The following is a 17,592-nucleotide window of genomic DNA, read 5'->3' as shown; positions in this document are numbered from 1 at the left end:
GAAGTTTAATTTCCTAGGATATACATTTTTTTTGTTCAGGTTTGTGTGCCAGTGACTGTGGAACACAAAGTAGCTTGGTTGAGCTACTTTGTGTTAATTGCCTATTTGAAAATGTATCCATCTCACAAAAAAGGTTTGTGTGCAGTAAGAAAGTGTTGATATCAGCTATAAATAAACACTTCTTAACATCAACACACTCTGAAGTTCAAACGACATTTAGCTCCATGTTAAAACAACATCTACCGCCATATTAAAGCAACATTCACCTCCATATTAAAACAGCCACCTCCACATTAAAACAACATCCACCTCCATATTAAAACAACAGCCACCTCCATATTAAAACAACATCCACCTTCATATTAAAACAACATCCACCTCCGCATTAAAACAACATCCACCTCCATATTAAAACAACAGCCACCTCCATATTAAAACAACATCCACCTTCATATTAAAACAACATCTACCTCCATATTAAAACAACATCTACCGCCATATTAAAGCAACATTCACCTCCATATTAAAACAGCCACCTCCACATTAAAACAACATCCACCTCCATATTAAAACAACATCCACCTCCATATTAAAACAACATCCACCTCCATATTAAAACAACATTCACCTCCATATTAAAACAACAGCCACCTCCGCATTAAAACAACATCCACCTCCATATTAAAACAACATCCACCTCCATATTAAAACAACATTCACCTCCATATTAAAACAACATCCACCTCTATATTAAAACAACATCCACCTCCATGTTAAAACAACATCCACCTCCATATTAAAACAACAACCACCTCCATATTTGTAACGTGGACGCTGGGATTTGGGAAGCAAGTGTAGGTGGTGAGTTTAATAATAATCGGCACAATACAAGAAACACGAGTAGAATACAGACATGAAAAACATAGTCAATACTGCCTGGGGAAGGAACCTAAGGGATGCCAGATAAAGGGGAGGTAATGGGTGAAGTAATGGAGTCCAGGTGTGTCTGTTGATGAAGCGCGGGTGCGCGTAATGATGAATGCCAGGACCGGTGGTTAGTAAGTCGAACGCTGGAGGTGAGGAGTGGGAGTAGACGTGACAATATTAAAACATCTACCTGTCTCTCCCTCTCCCTCTCTCACATTGGGGCAGCAGGGTAGCCTAGTGGTTAGAGTGTTGGACTAGTAACTGGATGGTTGCAAGTTCAAACCCCCAAGCTGACAAGGTACAAATCTGTCGTTCTGCCCCTGAACAGACAGTTAACCCATTGTTCCTAGGCCGTCATTGAAAATAAGAATTTGTTCTTAACTGACTTGCCTAGTTAAATAAAGGTAAAATAAATCAAAAACATTTTGTCAGGAAAAGCAGCTCTGTCTTGGGTTCTCCTGTGGTGCAGTGGTTGCACAGCCTTTCATCTACTGGGAGCTAGGTTTTCCTGGCTCTACTCTTCTCAATGGCAAGGCTGTGCCCACTAAGCCTGGACTTTGTCAAGGTTTCCCTAAAGTTTGCAATGGTGAACTGTCGATTTAGGGCCAGATAGTACTGCATTTTGCTTTGTGATTCCCAGTAGGTAATGTAGTTTTGTTTTGACTGTGTTGTAATTTGTTTTATTCTGATTGATTGGATGTCCTGGTCCTGAGGCTTCAGTGTGTTAGTAGAACAGGTTTGTGAACTCAGCCCCAGGACCAGCTGGATGAGGGGACTCTTTTCTTTGCTCAGCTCTTGGCATTGCAGGGCTTGGTAATGATATCAGAGGGGGTCTCTGTATTTGAGATGTTTCCAAAACTGAATTGCTCTTTCTTGAGTTTTTATTATTAGTGGATATTGGCCTAATTCTGCCCTGCATGCATTGTTTGTAGTTTTCCTCTGGACATGTAGGATAATCTTACAGAACTCTGCATGCAGGGTTTCAATGGGGTGTTTGTCCCATTGGGTGAAATCTTGTTTGCAAGTGGACCCCACACCTCGCTGCCATAAAGTGCAATTGGTTCAATGACAAATTCAATTCGTTTTAGCCAAATTTGAATAGGTATTTGAATTTGAATTTGTTTTTTAATGGCGTAGAATGCCCTGCATGCTTTCTCTCTAAGTTCATTCACTGCCTCATTTAGGTGTCCAGTTGAGCTTATTTGAAACCTAAGTAATTGTAGTGTGTGCAATACTTTATATATTTGGTACGACTTGAGAACTTTGGTCTAATTTCCTGAGGTCTGGATGTTCTCTGGAAAATCATAAATGTTGTCTTTCTGGGGTTTACTTCCAGGGCTCAGGTCTGGCAGTACTGCTCTAGCAGGTCCATGCTCTGCTGTAGGCCATGTGCTGTGTGTGACCGCAGGCACAGGTCGTCTGCGAAGAGCAGGCATTTAAACTCTGAATTGTGGAGACTAACACCAGGGGTTGAGGATTTTTCTAGAATAGTGGCCAATTAATTTATGTAAATATTGAAGAGTGCAGGGCTCAGATTGCAACCCTGGCGAAGGCCCCGCCCCTGGGTAAAGAATACTGGTATTTTCTTGCTAATTTTGATGCTGCACATATTGCCGGTATACATTAATTTAATTATGTAATATGTTTTACCCCCTAAGCTATAAAAATAAATAAAGAGATTCACAAACTCTATATATGAACTCCCAAGAATTTATTGGGTAAAACACCAACATTTCAGCTTTGGGGTAACTCCTTCGGGGTAACTCCTTCGGGGTGCCTTCTTCGGGGTGCCTTCTTCGGGGTGCCTTCTTCGGGGTGCCTTCTTTGGGGTGCATTCTTCAGGGTGATGCCGAAACGTTGGTGTTTTACCCAATAAATTACTGGTAGTTTATATATAGAGTTTACAACTCTCTTTATTTGTTTTAATAGTTTACAGTTTATTCACCGTTAGTCAGCACCTCTACACTAAATTAATTTATCTGGGCACCAGCTCATGCTTTTTATTATCTTAGGTTTTACAGCCTACACCACTTTCAGTAACTTTGTTTATTTCTTATAATTTTTTAATCTGTATCAAACCAGTTGTCATGTTTATTTAATTTTTATTTAACCTTTATTTAACTAGGCAAGTCAGTTAAGAAAAAAATCTTATTTACAATGACGGCCTACCCCGGCCAAACCTGGACGACGCTGGGCCAATTGTGCGCTGCCCTATGGGACTCCGAATGTGATGCAGCCTGGATTCAAACCAGGGACTGCAGTGACGCAAACTCTTTTGCACTGAGATGCAGTGACCTTAGACCGCTTTGGTGTGGTCTTAAAAAGAAATGGTTTTAATCCATTTTAGTTGTGCTTCTTTACTGTGAGTGGATGTGGTGTCCAGAAAGTTATCTAAGAGGGTTTGGATTTTGGGGTTCATTGTTGCTATTTTGGGCCCATCTGTATGAATTTCTGATATTGTACAGCTTACTGGGCTGTGAATGTGTGGTCGTTTCCATGTCTGTTCTTTTGAGGAACAAGGTAATTTGGCTGTGATCATACAGAGGTGTTAGTGGCTTGACAGTGAATGAGCTGGGAGAGAAAGGGTCAATGTCTGTAATCATATAGTCTACTGTACTGTGGCCAAGAGGTAAGCAGTAGGTGAATCTCCCCAAAGAGTCACCCGTAACCTACCATTGACAAAGTACAGACCCAGGCTTCTACAGAGCTGCAACAGATCCCTTCCGTTGTTGTTGACGGTGCTGTCACTGTTGTTTCTATGGGGGAGATGAAGACAGAAACAGTATGGCCTGTAATAAAGCTGTCCCCTCATGTGGTCTGTCACTGTTGTTTCTATGGGGGAGATGAAGACAGTTAGAGACACTATGGCCTGTAATAAAGCTGTCCCCTCGTGTGGTCTGTCACTGTTGTTTCTATGGTGGAGATTAAGACAGAAACAGTATGGCCTGTAATGAAGCTGTCCCCTCGTGTGGTCTGTCACTGTTGTTTCTATGGGGGAGATGAAGACAGTTAGAGACACTGTGGCCTGTAATAAAGCTGTCCCCTCGTGTGGTCTGTCACTGTTGTTTCTATGGTGGAGATTAAGACAGAAACAGTATGGCCTGTAATAAAGCTGTCCCCTTGTGTGGTCTGTCACTGTTGTTTCTATGGGGGAGATGAAGACAGTTAGAGACACTATGGCCTGTAATGAAGCTGTCCCCTTGTGTGGTCTGTCACTGTTGTTTCTATGGGGGAGATTAAGACAGTTAGAGACACTATGGCCTGTAATGAAGCTGTCCCCTCGTGTGGTCTGTCACTGTTGTTTCTATGGGGGAGATTAAGACAGTTAGAGACACTGTGGCCTGTAATAAAGCTGTCCCCTTGTGTGGTCTGTCACTGTTGTTTCTATGGGGGAGATGAAGACAGTTAGAGACACTGTGGCCTGTAATAAAGCTGTCCCCTTGTGTGGTCTGTCACTGTTGTTTCTATGGGGGAGATGAAGACAGTTAGAGACACTATGGCCTGTAATAAAGCTGACCCCTTGTGTGGTCTGTCACTGTTGTTTCTATGGGGGAGATTAAGACAGTTAGAGACACAATGGCCTGTAATAAAGCTGTCCCCTCGTGTGGTCTGTCACTGTTGTTTCTATGGGGGAGATGAAGACAGTTAGAGACACTATGGCCTGTAATAATGCTGTCCCCTCGTGTGCTCGTTAGATCAGGTAGTGTTCCTGTGCGCGCATTTGCGTCCTCACAGATGAGCACATTTCCCTGGTCCTGGAAATGGCACGTCTCTTCCTCAAGGGTGGGGAAGATCTCCTCTGAGTAATATGGAGATTCTGAGGGGGGGGGGGGGGGGCGATCTCCTCTGAGTAATATGGAGATTCTGAGGGGGGGGGGGGGGGGGGGGGGAATATTGCGCAAATGAACACATTTTTCTGTCAGCACAATTTTTTTTCCCCGTTTTAACCAAATGTGATATTTACCCATTTTGAGGGGATCGATTTTGAGGTGGATCTCTCTCTCTCGCACGCACGCTCAATTCAATTCAATTCAAGGGGCTTTATTGGCATGAGAAACATATGTTAACATTTCCAAAGCAAGTGAAGTAGATAATAAACAAAAGTGAAATAAACAACAAAATGAACAGTCAACATTACACTCACAGAAGTTCCAAAAGAATAAAGACATTAAAAATGTCATATTATATACAGTGGGGAGAACAAGTATTTGATACACTGCCGATTTTGCAGGTTTTCCCACTTACAAAGCATGTAGAGGTCTGTAATTTTTTTTAATCATAGTTACACTTCAACTGTGAGAGACGGAATCTAAAACAAAAATCCAGAAAATCACATTGTATGATTTTTAAGTAATTAATTTGCATTTTATTGCATGACATAAGTATTTGATCACCTACCAATCATTAAGAATTCCGGCTCTCACAGACCTGTTAGTTTTTCTTTAAGAAGCCCTCCTGTTCTCCACTCATTACCTGTGTTAACCGCACCTGTTTGAACTCGTTACCTGTATAAAAGACACCTGTCCACACAGTCAATCAAACAGACTCCAACCTCTCCACAATGGCCAAGACCAGGGAGCTGTGTAAGGACATCAGGGATAAAATTGTAGACCTGCACAAGGCTGGGATGGGCTACAGCAGGGGTGTCAAAGTCAAATGGACGGAGGGCCAAATAAAAAAATCAGCTACAAGACGAGGGCCGGACTGTTCGAATGTTCATTGAACATTTTTTAAATGACGCATATAGTCTAGTGAACCTAATTGAACCTACTGAAAACCTAACAAATATATTACAATATGATCAGATAAATAAAGCAATATTTTCTTATGGCTCTGTCAGTAATCTTTAATTTTCAACAGACACAAAAGACAAATTTCCTTTATATAAATATCCCCATAACATGAACATTAAATGAAAGAAACCGGTATTCAAGGCACCATCAGTAGACTATATTTTCTATTTTAGCAAAAGTGGGCTAAATTTACTTCAAAGAAAAAACAATAATAGCAATTTTCTATCATACACTCAACTGAAATATTTTTAAAATATAATTGGATTGAAATACAAAAAAATAAAGTGCAAAAATCTATTAATCAAAAACAACACTTTGTTTAAGGAGAAGTAACATGCAGTGAAAACAAATATTAAATTTTAACTTTTAAACTTGAACTGAGTAAAAACTCTAAATATGTGATTGCACAGTAATGTTCACTTGTTTGAGGTTGAGGGTGATACTTGGTGGTGTCCCATCTTTTCCACAAGTTCATCAATGTTCGGGGTAAGGCTCTGAGCTGAAGAAATCCTCAGAATTGAGTGGAGGTGTTCAGCAGTAAGTCGACTTCTGTGTGATGTTTTGTTCAGGTTCATCAAAGAAAACAGTTGTTCACACAGGTATGTGCTGCCAAACATAGACAACGTTTGAGCAGCCTGGATGCGCAGCTGGGGCATTGTGCCGGGGAGGAAACGGGCAAACTCCGCAGCACCCACTGCCGCATATTTTTCCCTCAGTGCATCATTGCATTGGAGGTCAATCAACTCCATTTGGAGGTTTGGTGGTGAGCTTTCCACGTCAACAGCAAATGGGTTACCGAGCAGTTCCAACCTGCTTTTTTGTGCTTCAAAGTCAGCAAATCGGCGTCGAAAGTCAGTGGTAAGCATACCTATTTTATCAGCCAACTGTGTGCTCGGGAACGCACTGGTAGAGAGCTTCTCTTTCATGGTCTGGCAGCTGGGAAAGTGGCTCAAATTTTCTTTCCGCATCTGCGTCTCCCACAGAGTCAGTTTGGTTTTAAATGCCTTCACTGTACTGTACATATCAGAGATGACACGATCCCGACCCTGCAGCTGCAAGTTTATTGCATTCAGATGACTCGTAATGTCACACAGAAAAGCCATTTCACACAGAAACATTTCGTCTCGGAGTTGTGTTGTGTCTTTCCCTTTGCTGTCCAAGAATAGACAAATCTCCTCACGAAGCTCGAAACATCTTTGAAGCACCTTTCCCTGGCTTAGCCATCGCACCTCTGTGTGATAAGGCAAATCACCATGCTCCGTTTCTAACTCCGTCAGAAATGCCTTGAACTGGCGGTGATTCAAACCTTTGGCTCTGATAAAGTTAACTGTGCGCGTGATGATGCTCATTACATGCTCCATTTTCAAGGCTTTACCGCACAACGCTTCCTGGTGTATGATACAATGATAAGCTGTCAGCTCACCTGTCGCGTTTTCCTCTTGCATCTTTTCCCGTATCTTCGCCACCAGTCCGCTCCTGTGTCCACACATCGCAGGTGCTCCGTCGGTTGTCAAACCCACGAGTTTTTCCCAAGGCAGCTCCATCTCATTTACACATCTTGACACCTCTTCATACAAATCATGCCCCGTAGTTGTGCCATGCATAGGACGTAAAGCCAAAAACTCCTCTGTCACGCTTAGGCTGGAGTCCACTCCGCGGATGAAAATTGACAACTGGGCAATGTCAGAAATGTCGGTGCTCTCATCCACAGCCAAGGAATATGCAATAAAATCTTTTCCCTTTTTCACAAGCTGCTCTTTTAGATTGATGGACAACTGGTCTACTCTCTCGGCAATGGTGTTTCTGCTCAGACTCACATTTAAAAAGAGTTGCCTTTTTTCTGGGCAAACTTCGTCACAAACTTTAATCATGCAGTTTTTGATGAAATCCCCCTCCGTAAATGGCCGGGCTGATTTAGCGATCTCTTCTGCCAAAATAAAACTGGCCTTGACAGCAGCCTGGCCTTGTGATTTGGCTTTTTTGAACAGAGCCTGTCGAGATTTGAGGCCTCGTTTTAATTCCTCTGCCTTTTGTAGCCTTTGTTCCATGTCCATATTCTTGTTTTTGTCCGCGTGTTTCGTTTCATAATGTCGTCTCAGATTATACTCTTTCAGTACCGCCACACTTTCTCCACACAGAAGACACACAGGTTTTCCAGCTACCTTCGTGAACATATACTCCGACTCCCACCTTGTTTGAAACCCCCGGTTCTCAGTATCCACCTTCCGTTTTGCCATTTTTGATGGGTATCTGAAAGTTAATTTTACTGTGATGCTGACGACTGCTGTGCCAATAAATATTGAAATGAAGCAGCCTACTGCTCGGTGCGTCACCTTTGCATTGTGGGAAATGTAGTATTGGTGCGTGTAAAAGATCTGCGGGCTGCCGGCTTGCTGCAGGCCGGTTCTAATAATAAATCAAGATCATCCCAGGGGCCGTAAAAAACCTTCTTGCGGGCCGGATGTGGCCCGCGGGCCTTGACTCTGACATATGTGGGCTACAGGACAATAGGCAAGCAGCTTGGTGAGAAGGCAACAACTGTTGGCGCAATTATTAGAAAATGGAAGAAGTTCAAGATGACGGTCAATCACCCTCGGTCTGGGGCTCCATGCAAGATCTCACCTCGTGGGGCATCAATGATCATGAGGAAGGTGAGGGATCAGCCCAGAACTACAAGGCAGGACCTGGTCAATGACCTGAAGAGAGCTGGGACCACAGTCTCAAAGAAAACCATTAGTAACACACTACGCCGTCATGGATTAAAATCCTGCAGCGCATGCAAGGTCCCCCTGCTCAAGCCAGCACATGTCCAGGCCCGTCTGAAGTTTACCAATGACCATCTGGATGATCCAGAGGAGGAATGGGAGAAGGTCATGTGGTCTGATGAGACAAAAATATAGCTTTTTGGTCTAATCTCCAATCGCCTTGTTTGGAGGAAGAAGAAGGATGAGTACAACCCCAAGAACACCAGCCCAACTGTGAAGCATGGAGTTGGAAACATCATTCTTTGGGGATGCTTTTCTGCAAAGGGGACAGGACGACTGCACCGTATTGAGGGGAGGATGGATGGGGCCATGTATCGCGAGATCTTGGACAACAACCTCCTTCCCTCAGTAAGAGCATTGAAGATGGGTCGTGGCTGGGTCTTCCAGCATGACAACGACCCGAAACACACAGTCAGGGCAACTAAGGAGTGGCTCCGTAAGAAGCATCTCAAGGTCCTGGAGTGGCCTAGCCAGTCTCCAGACCTAAACCCAATAGAACATATTTGGAGGGAGCTGAAAGACCGTATTGCCCAGTGACAGCCCCGAAACCTGAAGGATCTGGAGAAGGTCTGTTTGGAGGAGTGGGCCAAAATCCCTGCTGCAGTGTGTGCAATCCTCGTCAAGAACTACAGGAAATGCATGATCTCTGTAATTGCAAACAAAGGTTTCTGTACCAAATATTAAGTTCTGCTATTCTGATGTGTCAAATACTTATGTCATGCAAATTAATTATTTAAAAATCATGTGATTTTCTGGATTTTTGTTTTAGATTCCGTCTCTCACAGTTGAAGTGTACCTATGATTAAATTACAGACCTCTACATGCTTTGTAAGTAGGAAACACTGCCGATGTTGCAGGTTATCAAATACTGGTTCTCCCAACTGTACATATATATACAGTGTTGTAACGATGTGCAAATAGTTAAAGTACAAAAGGGGAAATAAATAAACATAAATATGGGTTGTATTTACAATGTTGTTTGTTCTTCACTGGTTGCCCTTTTCTTGTGATAACAGGTCACACATCTTGCTGCTGTGATGGCACACTGTGGAATTTCACCCAGTAGATATGGGAGTGTTTCAAAATTGGATTTGTTTTCAAATTCCTTGTGGGTCTGTGTAATCTGAGGGAAATATGTCTCTCTAATATGGTCATACATTGAACAGGAGGTGAGGAAGTGCAGCTCAGTTTCCACCTCATTTTGTGGGCAGTGTGCATATAGCCTGTCTTCTCCTGAGAGCCGGGTCTGCCTACGGCGGCCTTTCTCAATAGCAAGGCTATGCTCACAGAGTCTGTACATAGTCAAAGCTTTCCTTAAGTTTGGGTCAGTCACAGTGGTCAGGTATTCTGCCAATGTATACTCTCTGTTTAGGGCCAAATAGCATTCTAGTTTGCTCTGTTTTTTTGTTGATTCTTTCCAATCAGTCAATTAATTATATTTTAGTTTTCTCATGATTTGGTTGGGTCTAATTGTGTTGCTGTCCTGGGGCTCTGTGGGGTCTGCTTGTGTTTGTGAACAGAGCCCCAGGACCAGCTTGCTTAGGGGACTCTTCTCCAGGTTCATCTCTCAGGAGGCGATGGCTTTGTTTGGGAATCGCTTCCTTTTAGGTGGTTGTAGAATTTAACGGCTCTTTTCTGGATTTTGATAATTAGCGGGTATCGGCCTAATTCTGCTCTGCATGCATTATTTGGTGTTTTACATTGTACACATAGGATATTTTTTGCAGAATTCTGCGTGCAGTCTCAATTTGCTGTTTGTCCCATTTTGTGAATTCTTGGTTGGTGAGCGGACCCCAGACATCACAACCATAAAGGGCAATGGGCTCTATGACTGATTCAAGTATTTTTAGTCAGATCCCAATTGGTATGTCGAATGTTGCCTTGTCTCTCAGATTGTTCACAGCTTTGTGGAAGTTACCTGTGGCACTGATGTTTAAGCCGAGGTATGTATAGTTTTTTGTGTGCTCTAGGGCAACGGTGTCTTGATGGAATTTGTATTTGTGGTCCTTGGCGACTGGACCTTTTTTGGAACACCATTATTTTGGTCTTACTGAGATTTACTCCTCAGGGCCCAGGTCTGACAGAATCTGTGCAGAAGATCTAGGTGCTGCTGTACGCCCTCCTTGGTTGGGGACAGTCTTTTCTCTCCCCCTCTCTCTCCTTCCCTCTCTCTCCTCCCCCTTCTCTCTCTCCACTCCTGTCTCTCCTCCCCCTCTCTCTCCTCTCCCATCTCTCCTCCCCTCTCCTCCCCCTCTCTCTCCTCTCTCTCCTCCACTTTCTCTCTCATCTCCCTCTATCTCCTCCCCCATCTCTCTCCTCCCCCCTCTCTCTCCTCCACTTTCTCTCTCCTCCCCTTTCTCTCTCCTCCCTCTCTCTCTCTCCTCCCCCTCTCTCTCTCCACCACCTTCTCTCTCCTCCCATTTCTCTCTCCTCCCCTTTCCCTCCCCTCTCGTTCTCTCTCCTCCCCCTCTTTCCCCCCACTCTCTCCCCCTCTCTCCTCCCCCTCTATCTCCTCCCCCCTCTCTCTCTCCTCCCCCTCTCTCTCTCCTCTCGTTCCCCTCTCTCCTCTCCTCTCCCTCCTCTCCTCCCCTCTCTCTCCTCTCTCCTCCCCTCTATCTCCTCCCCTCTCTCTCCTCTCCTCTCTCCTCCCCTCTCGCTCCTCCCCTCGCTTTCCTCCCTTCTCTTTTTCCTCCCCTCTCTCTCCTCCCTTCTCTCTCTCCTCTCCTCCTCTCTCTCCTCTCCCCTCTCTTTTCTCTCCTCTCTCTCCTCCCCTCTCCCTCCTTTGCTCTCTCTCACCTCTCCTCCTCTCTCCCCTTTCTCTCCTCTCCTCTCCTCTCCTCTCCTCTCCTCTCCTCTCCTCTCCTCCCCTCTCTCTCCTTCCCTCTCTCTCCTCTCCTCTCTCTTCTCCCCCCTCTGTCTTACCCCCTCTCTCTCCTCCTCACTCTCTCTCCTCCCCCTCTCCCCCCTCTCTCCTCCCCCTCTCTCTCCTCCCCCTCTCTCTCCTCACCCTCTTTCTCCCCCCTCTCTCCTCCCCCTCTCTCCCCTCCTCCTCTCTCTCCTCCCCCCTCTCTCTCTTCCTCCTCTCTCTCCTCCCCCTCTCTCTCCTCCTCCTCTCTCTCCTCCCCCCTCTCTCTCCTCCCCCCTCTCTCTCTTCCTCCTCTCTCTCCTCCCCCTCTCTCTCCTCCTCCTCTCTCTCCTCCCCCCTCTCTCTCCTCCACCTCTCTCTCCTCCCCCGTCTCTCTCCTCCCCCTCTCTCTCCTCCTCCTCTCTCTCATCCCTCTCTCTCTCCTCCTCCTCTCTCTCATACCCCTCTCTCTCCTCCTCCTCTCTCTCCTCCTCCTCTCTCTCATCCTCCTCTCGCTCATCCCTGTCTCTCTCCTCCTCCTCTCTCTCCTTCATCCTCTCTCTCTTCCCCCTCTCTCTCCTCCCCCTCTCTCTCCTTCCCTCTCTCTCCTCCTCCTCTCTCTCATCCCTCTCTCTCTCCTCCTCTCTCTCCTCCTCCTCTCTCTCCTCCTCCTCTCTCCTCCCCCTCTCTCTCCACCCCCCTCCCTCATCCCTCTCTCCCTCATCCTCCTCTCTCCACCCCTCTCTCTCCTCATCCTCTCTCTCCTCCTCCTCTCTCTCCTCCCCCCTCTCTCTCTATGATTCTCAGCTCACTGTAAAAGTACATCCATGTTGCTGGGTCACGGTGACCTATGGTATCCTCCTACTGCAGAGAGATGATACAGGCAAACATACACACACACGTTGCAAAGTGGTTTTGTAGCGTTGCTGAACGTGCACATTGTCTTCTAGGAAATGGTGTTCTCCTGAGGTGGCGTGGAAACTGACCTTGTGGGATTCAGATTAATCAAATTCCCCTGGCGAACACCATGGTTACATTATCAACCCTATTCACCGGTGGTCACACCTGCAAGCAGTGGGAAAGGGGAATTGATAAGTAACCGTAGTTACTGTTTGGTTAGGTAACCGTAGTTACTGTTTGGTTAGGGATCAGTAATGTTAATGATTTCACACAGTTGTTATGGTTATGCTAGTTTCATTCAAGTTATGTCATAATTGTTCATAACAGGATCAATGTTGTACTTTTTCTGTACCTGCTTGGGTAGGTTTCTTTCTCAGGAAGCGAGATTCTACTTGATTGGTTGTGAAATTTGGTAAATTGTGCAAGGGGAAATAAACTCATCGTAGTCTGTTCCAGGAAGAAGGTTGTCATGGCAGGGAGAGTGATTAGGTTAGCCTCTCTCTCTCTCTCTCTCTCTCTCTCTCTCTCTCTCTCTCTCTCTCTCTCTCTCTCTCTCTCTCTCTCTCCCCCCCCCCCCCCCCCCCCCCCCCCCCCCCCTCTGGTGACAGTCATTCAGGCAGGTTGACCTCGTCTTAGCTCCACCCCTCCTGTTCACCTGGCGCTCGGCCCAGAATGTTGCTGCTATTCCGCCTGTTCTCATTGGTCCCCCCTCACACCCTGCTTGTGAGAAAGGGAAATGACCGCCCTCCCCTCCACTTCCCTCTGCTCTCTCTCTCTCTCTCTCTCTCTCTCTCTCTCTCTCTCTCTCTGCCGCTCTGTCTCTCTCCCTCTCGCTTTCTTTATCTTTCTAAATAGATTTAACACAGCTGGTTGTGCAGTGCTCAACTGTAAGTGATATGGGGTTTGATTTGATTTTCCGACTCGGACCAGAAACGCTGGTAGTTGTGAAAGGGTGCTTTGTACAGGCTGTGTTTGGAATGGTGTGTGTGTGTGTGTGTGCATGTGTGTGTGTGTGTTTGGAATGGCGTGGTGTGTGTGTGTGTGTGTGTGTGTGTGTGTGTGTGTGTGTGTGTGTGTGTGTTTGGAATGGCGTGGTGTGTGTGTGTGTGTGTGTGTGTGTGTGTGTGTGTGTGTGTGTGTGTGTGTGTGTGTGTGTGTGTTTGGGGAGTGCTGGAGAGTGAATGTTTTGTTTGTTTTAGCAGACACCCTTGCATGGCTGACATTATTTCACATGATCTGTTCCCACAGCTGCATAGATGAGCTCTATAGATTGAAGAGAATGACTAAGGGAAAGCAGCATGCTCTTGGGAAACATCATACCATGCATGTTCTAGAGGTTTTCACTGAGGAATGAATGAAGGCAGAAATCAACTCTAAATCGATTCTGTGGAAGGATAGAACACCAAGCTAACCTCTCTCTCTCTTCCTGTCTTTCTCTCTCGACAGAGGAAGTGCCTTCCCTGACGTCTACTGCAGCTTCCATCCGCTTCTAAAGCCAAAGCTCCGCCCCCCCCCCCCACCCCACTTTGCCTCGCTTGCTGCCACGGTAACGCGAGCACAAGGACACCAACCACACACGTCATCCCGGCCCACGCCTAGAACTCACGCCCAGACCTGCACCCTCCTTCAGCTCCAGCCTCCAGCCCCAAGCCTCCACCAGCCCTCCCATACCACTGCTCCAGCTCCAGCCTCCAGCCCTATCATCACCAGGCCTCCAGCCCTATCATCACCAGGCCTCCAGCCCTATCATCACCAGGCCTCCAGCCCCAAGCCTCCACCAGCCCTCCCATACCACTGCTCCAGCTCCAGCCTCCAGCCCTATCATCACCAGGCCTCCAGCCCTATCATCACCAGGCCTCCAGCCCTATCATCACCAGGCCTCCAGCCCCAAGCCTCCACCAACCCTCCCATACCACGCTACCCCACAAAGCCTCTCTCCTTTTGGGGCGAGCCTCTCAATCAGAGTCTCCTCCGTTTCTCTGATCTCCATAGATTTACATTCAGTCACAGCCTGCAGCACTACTGTATCCAGAAGAGCAGGATCTGAAGCCTGGCAGCTGGATTGTTGGTGAGAGACAAGTTGAGACAGACAGAGAGGGGTAGAGAAATTCTCTGTCGGGATTATTGGCTGTTGAGTGTGTTCTCGATGCTCTAAGGAAAGGGAATGTCCCAATAAACATTGTTACAATACATTTCACCTATCGCCTCGACACGTTTGTTGGAATCTTTCGGAGAATAAGGAAGAGGAGATTTACCTGTGTCCAACCAAAGGACACACACACACACACAGCGACACACACGTCACGCTTTAGCCCCGATTCGGACGGGTTACTATTATTTTCCTGGACTGTCTCGGTCACCATGGCACACATGAGCATGGCACACATGCGTGACACAAAGTGGCTGACGCTGGAGGTATGTCGTGAGTTCCAGAGAGACACGTGCTCGCGCTCCGACCAGGAGTGTAAGTTCGCCCACCCGGCCAAGAGCTGCCAGGTGGAAAACGGCCGAGTCATCGCCTGCTTCGACTCGCTCAAGGTAAGAAGGAAGGAGATACGTTACAGTGGGGGATGTAATCATTAGTCTAAACAGTTGTAAACAGTCCTCCCCATTTCGTTCCATTTGCATCCGGAATGAAGCTATAGGCTACAACCATACATGGTGCTGTGCTTTGATTGGTTGGCATACAAGAAGATCAGGTGGTGGGGGGTTAAGGTAAGAAGGAAGGCGATACGACACAGGGTGAAGCTATGGGGTATGACCATACATGGTGGTGTGATTTGATTGGCTGGCGTACAGAAAGGAGAAGTTAATTGTTTTATTCTCTCATTAGTTGTTTGTCAGGCGTTAGAAATTAATGTCTTCCTGGGGTCCACATGCAAACAGGCACAACATGTGATCTGAAGACTACGTACTGTCAGCCAATGTACATGACCCCGACTACCAAATATCAGCACTACAAGTTTGCACTTATAAGAGTGTTCAGGCGTGGCACAAGGTCTGCTCCATGGAGAAGTCAAGAGATCAACCCACTTCACACATACACACACACACACCCCATCTGGCTCCTGCATGACATGTGCTCTCTCTAGCCTCACCCACTTCTGGTCATGTGACTGGCACATGTGACGGGGTGGGAAGCAGAGGGGAGAAGGAGGGAGGCATGCTTACACCCCTCCAGATTCAGAAAGGGCAAAGTTACAGATGTAACTTGCTGATATTTTCTGCCTAGGGTGCGAGGAAGTGGTGAAGTGGAGCAGATTTGGAAAGGGGTTCAATTGCACCTCAGTTCCAGTCAGTTTAGGAAACCTACTGACATCCAACGTATAGCTTAAAAACACTCAGAAACCACAAACTGCTGTTTTCAACGTATGAATTTAACATAAGGTGATGATTGCTGTTACATGTTGCAAGTGCTATCTATCTACCTCCATCCCTCCCTCCCTCCCTCCCTCTCCCTCTCCCTCTCCCCCTCCCTCCCTCCCTCCCTCCCTCCCTCCCTCCCTCCCTCCCTCCCTCCCTCCCTCCCTCCCTCCCTCCCTCCCTCCCTCCCTCTCCCTCTCCCTCTCCCTCTCCCTCTCCCTCTCCCTCTCCCTCTCCCTCTCCCTCTCCCTCTCTCTCTCTCTCTCTCTCTCTCTCTCTCTCTCCCACCACCTCTCTCTCTCCATATCTAGTGCAGAGAGCAGAGCTGAAACGGAGCTGGGGAAAGGGGCGGGTAGCAGGGAGGGTATAGCGTCATGGTGAAGCTTTCAGTCAGTCGTCTCATCACTTCCTGTGCTTCAGCCTTGGGGCAGCGAGGGGGAGGGGGGGGGGGGGCAGTGGGGGCACGGTACTCTGTAATTTTCCATCTATTTTTAAGCGCCAGCAGAAAGGCAAACACATCTCTTTCTCTCTCTTCCACTCGCTCTCTGTTTTTCTCTCGCTCTATCTCTGAAGATCTGTAGAGATGGGAGGACCGACCTCTCCTCTTGGGCCTGATTCAAGGTTCTTGCTTCTGTCCAAGACATCACACACACACACACACACACACACACACACACACACACACACACACACACACACACACACACACACAGTCTCTTCCACCATGCCTCCCTTCCCTGAGGGACTTGGGATCATAAAGAATATTAGAGATGTTCTACAGGAACATTAAAAACTTAGGGTGTAAAAACACACCCTGTTTTCCTGCCCCCAGTGATTGTTTTCCCTTGGTTCTTGGCCAGGGCAGCTCAGGGCAGCTCAGGGCAGCTCAGGGCAGAGAAGAGCAGAGTAGGGTTGTGTGAGCTGATTCTGAGGGCTTGTTCACTACCAGATGTGGACAGAGGAACATTGTCTGGGTACTGCAGCTCTGAGCTAGGCTGAGTAGTGTACTTCTTCACCAGCCAGTACTGGGTCAGAGGCTGGCGGTGTTGAACCTGTCGACACTGTACACACACACACACACACACACACACACACACACACACAGACACACACACACACACACACACACACACACACACACAGACACACACACAGACACACACACACAGGCCAGAGTGATTAAAGGTACAGTGTTCTTTCCCTTTAACAAGCAGAGCTGCCAGAGGCCTCTGGTCCAGCAAGTGACCCAATAGAACTGGCTCACTGATCCAACTCTGTCCTCAGTGACCAGACAGAGATATAGAATGATAGAGCTGTTATCTGTGGAGGGAGGGGGGATGAGTAACACAGGGAAGGGGGAGAGATGTGAACGTGGCAAGGGGATAGGATATGGTATGTCATCAGACAAGAGAATGAGGAGAGGTGCTCCATTTCACAGCAGAGAAAGGTCAGCAATTGGAAAATTGTGTCTGGCAGGCATAGAAAGAGAGAGAGAGAGAGCGAGAGAGAGAGAGAGCGAGAGAGAGAGAGAGAGAGAGAGAGAGAGAGAGAGAGAGAGAGAGAGAGAGGGATAGAGAGAGAGAGAGAGAGAGAGAGAGAGAGAGAGAGAGAGAGAGAGAGAGAGAGAGAGAGAGAGAGAGAGAGAGAGAGAGAGAGAGAGAGAGAGAGAGAGAGAGAGAGAGAGAGAGAGAGAGAGAGAGAGAGAGAGAGAGAGAGAGAGAGAGAGAGAGAGAGAGAGAGAGAGAGAGAGAGAGGTTTTTTGGGGTGAATGTGAGGAGAGCGGGCTGTTTTAGGAGCCTGGTGTGTGAATGAGAGGCCAGGGATCTTTTAACCATTTGGCCAGTGTTTCCACATGGTAATGAAAAACATAACAACAGAGGAAAAGACAAGGAGAGGAAGAGAGGAAAAGAGGAACAGAGGATAGGATAAAAGAGGAACAGAGGAGAGGATGAGAGAAGGAGAGGAAGAGAGAGAGGAAAAGAAAAACCTCATTGTGGAA

The 17,592-nt window shown here is 46.8% G+C and overlaps 1 protein-coding gene across 16 annotated transcripts in view; it reads left to right on the top strand.

The window, feature by feature from the left end:
- LOC139387224 (muscleblind-like protein 1) overlaps nt 1-17,592 on the top strand; it is a 115,432-nt gene that overhangs the window by 41,373 nt on the left and 56,467 nt on the right. For 14 of the 16 annotated variants that reach the window (XR_011629141.1, XR_011629142.1, XM_071133307.1 and 11 more), the window contains one exon: nt 13,677-14,768. Coding sequence is in view for 14 of the 16 variants with exons in the window: in XM_071133307.1 (XP_070989408.1) it covers nt 14,592-14,768 (177 nt within the window). In the remaining 2 variants the exon portion in view is untranslated. Of the gene's footprint in view, nt 1-12,984; nt 13,118-13,676; nt 14,769-17,592 lie in introns of those variants that run through there. The other 2 variants (XM_071133312.1, XM_071133316.1) reach the window with 2 other exon arrangements.

Source organism: Oncorhynchus clarkii, chromosome 28 (assembly GCF_045791955.1).
Source record: "Oncorhynchus clarkii lewisi isolate Uvic-CL-2024 chromosome 28, UVic_Ocla_1.0, whole genome shotgun sequence".
NCBI classification, from domain to species: domain Eukaryota; kingdom Metazoa; phylum Chordata; class Actinopteri; order Salmoniformes; family Salmonidae; genus Oncorhynchus; species Oncorhynchus clarkii.
Note: the sequence above shows the minus strand (reverse complement) of the source record. Positions and strands in the feature narration are given on the sequence as shown.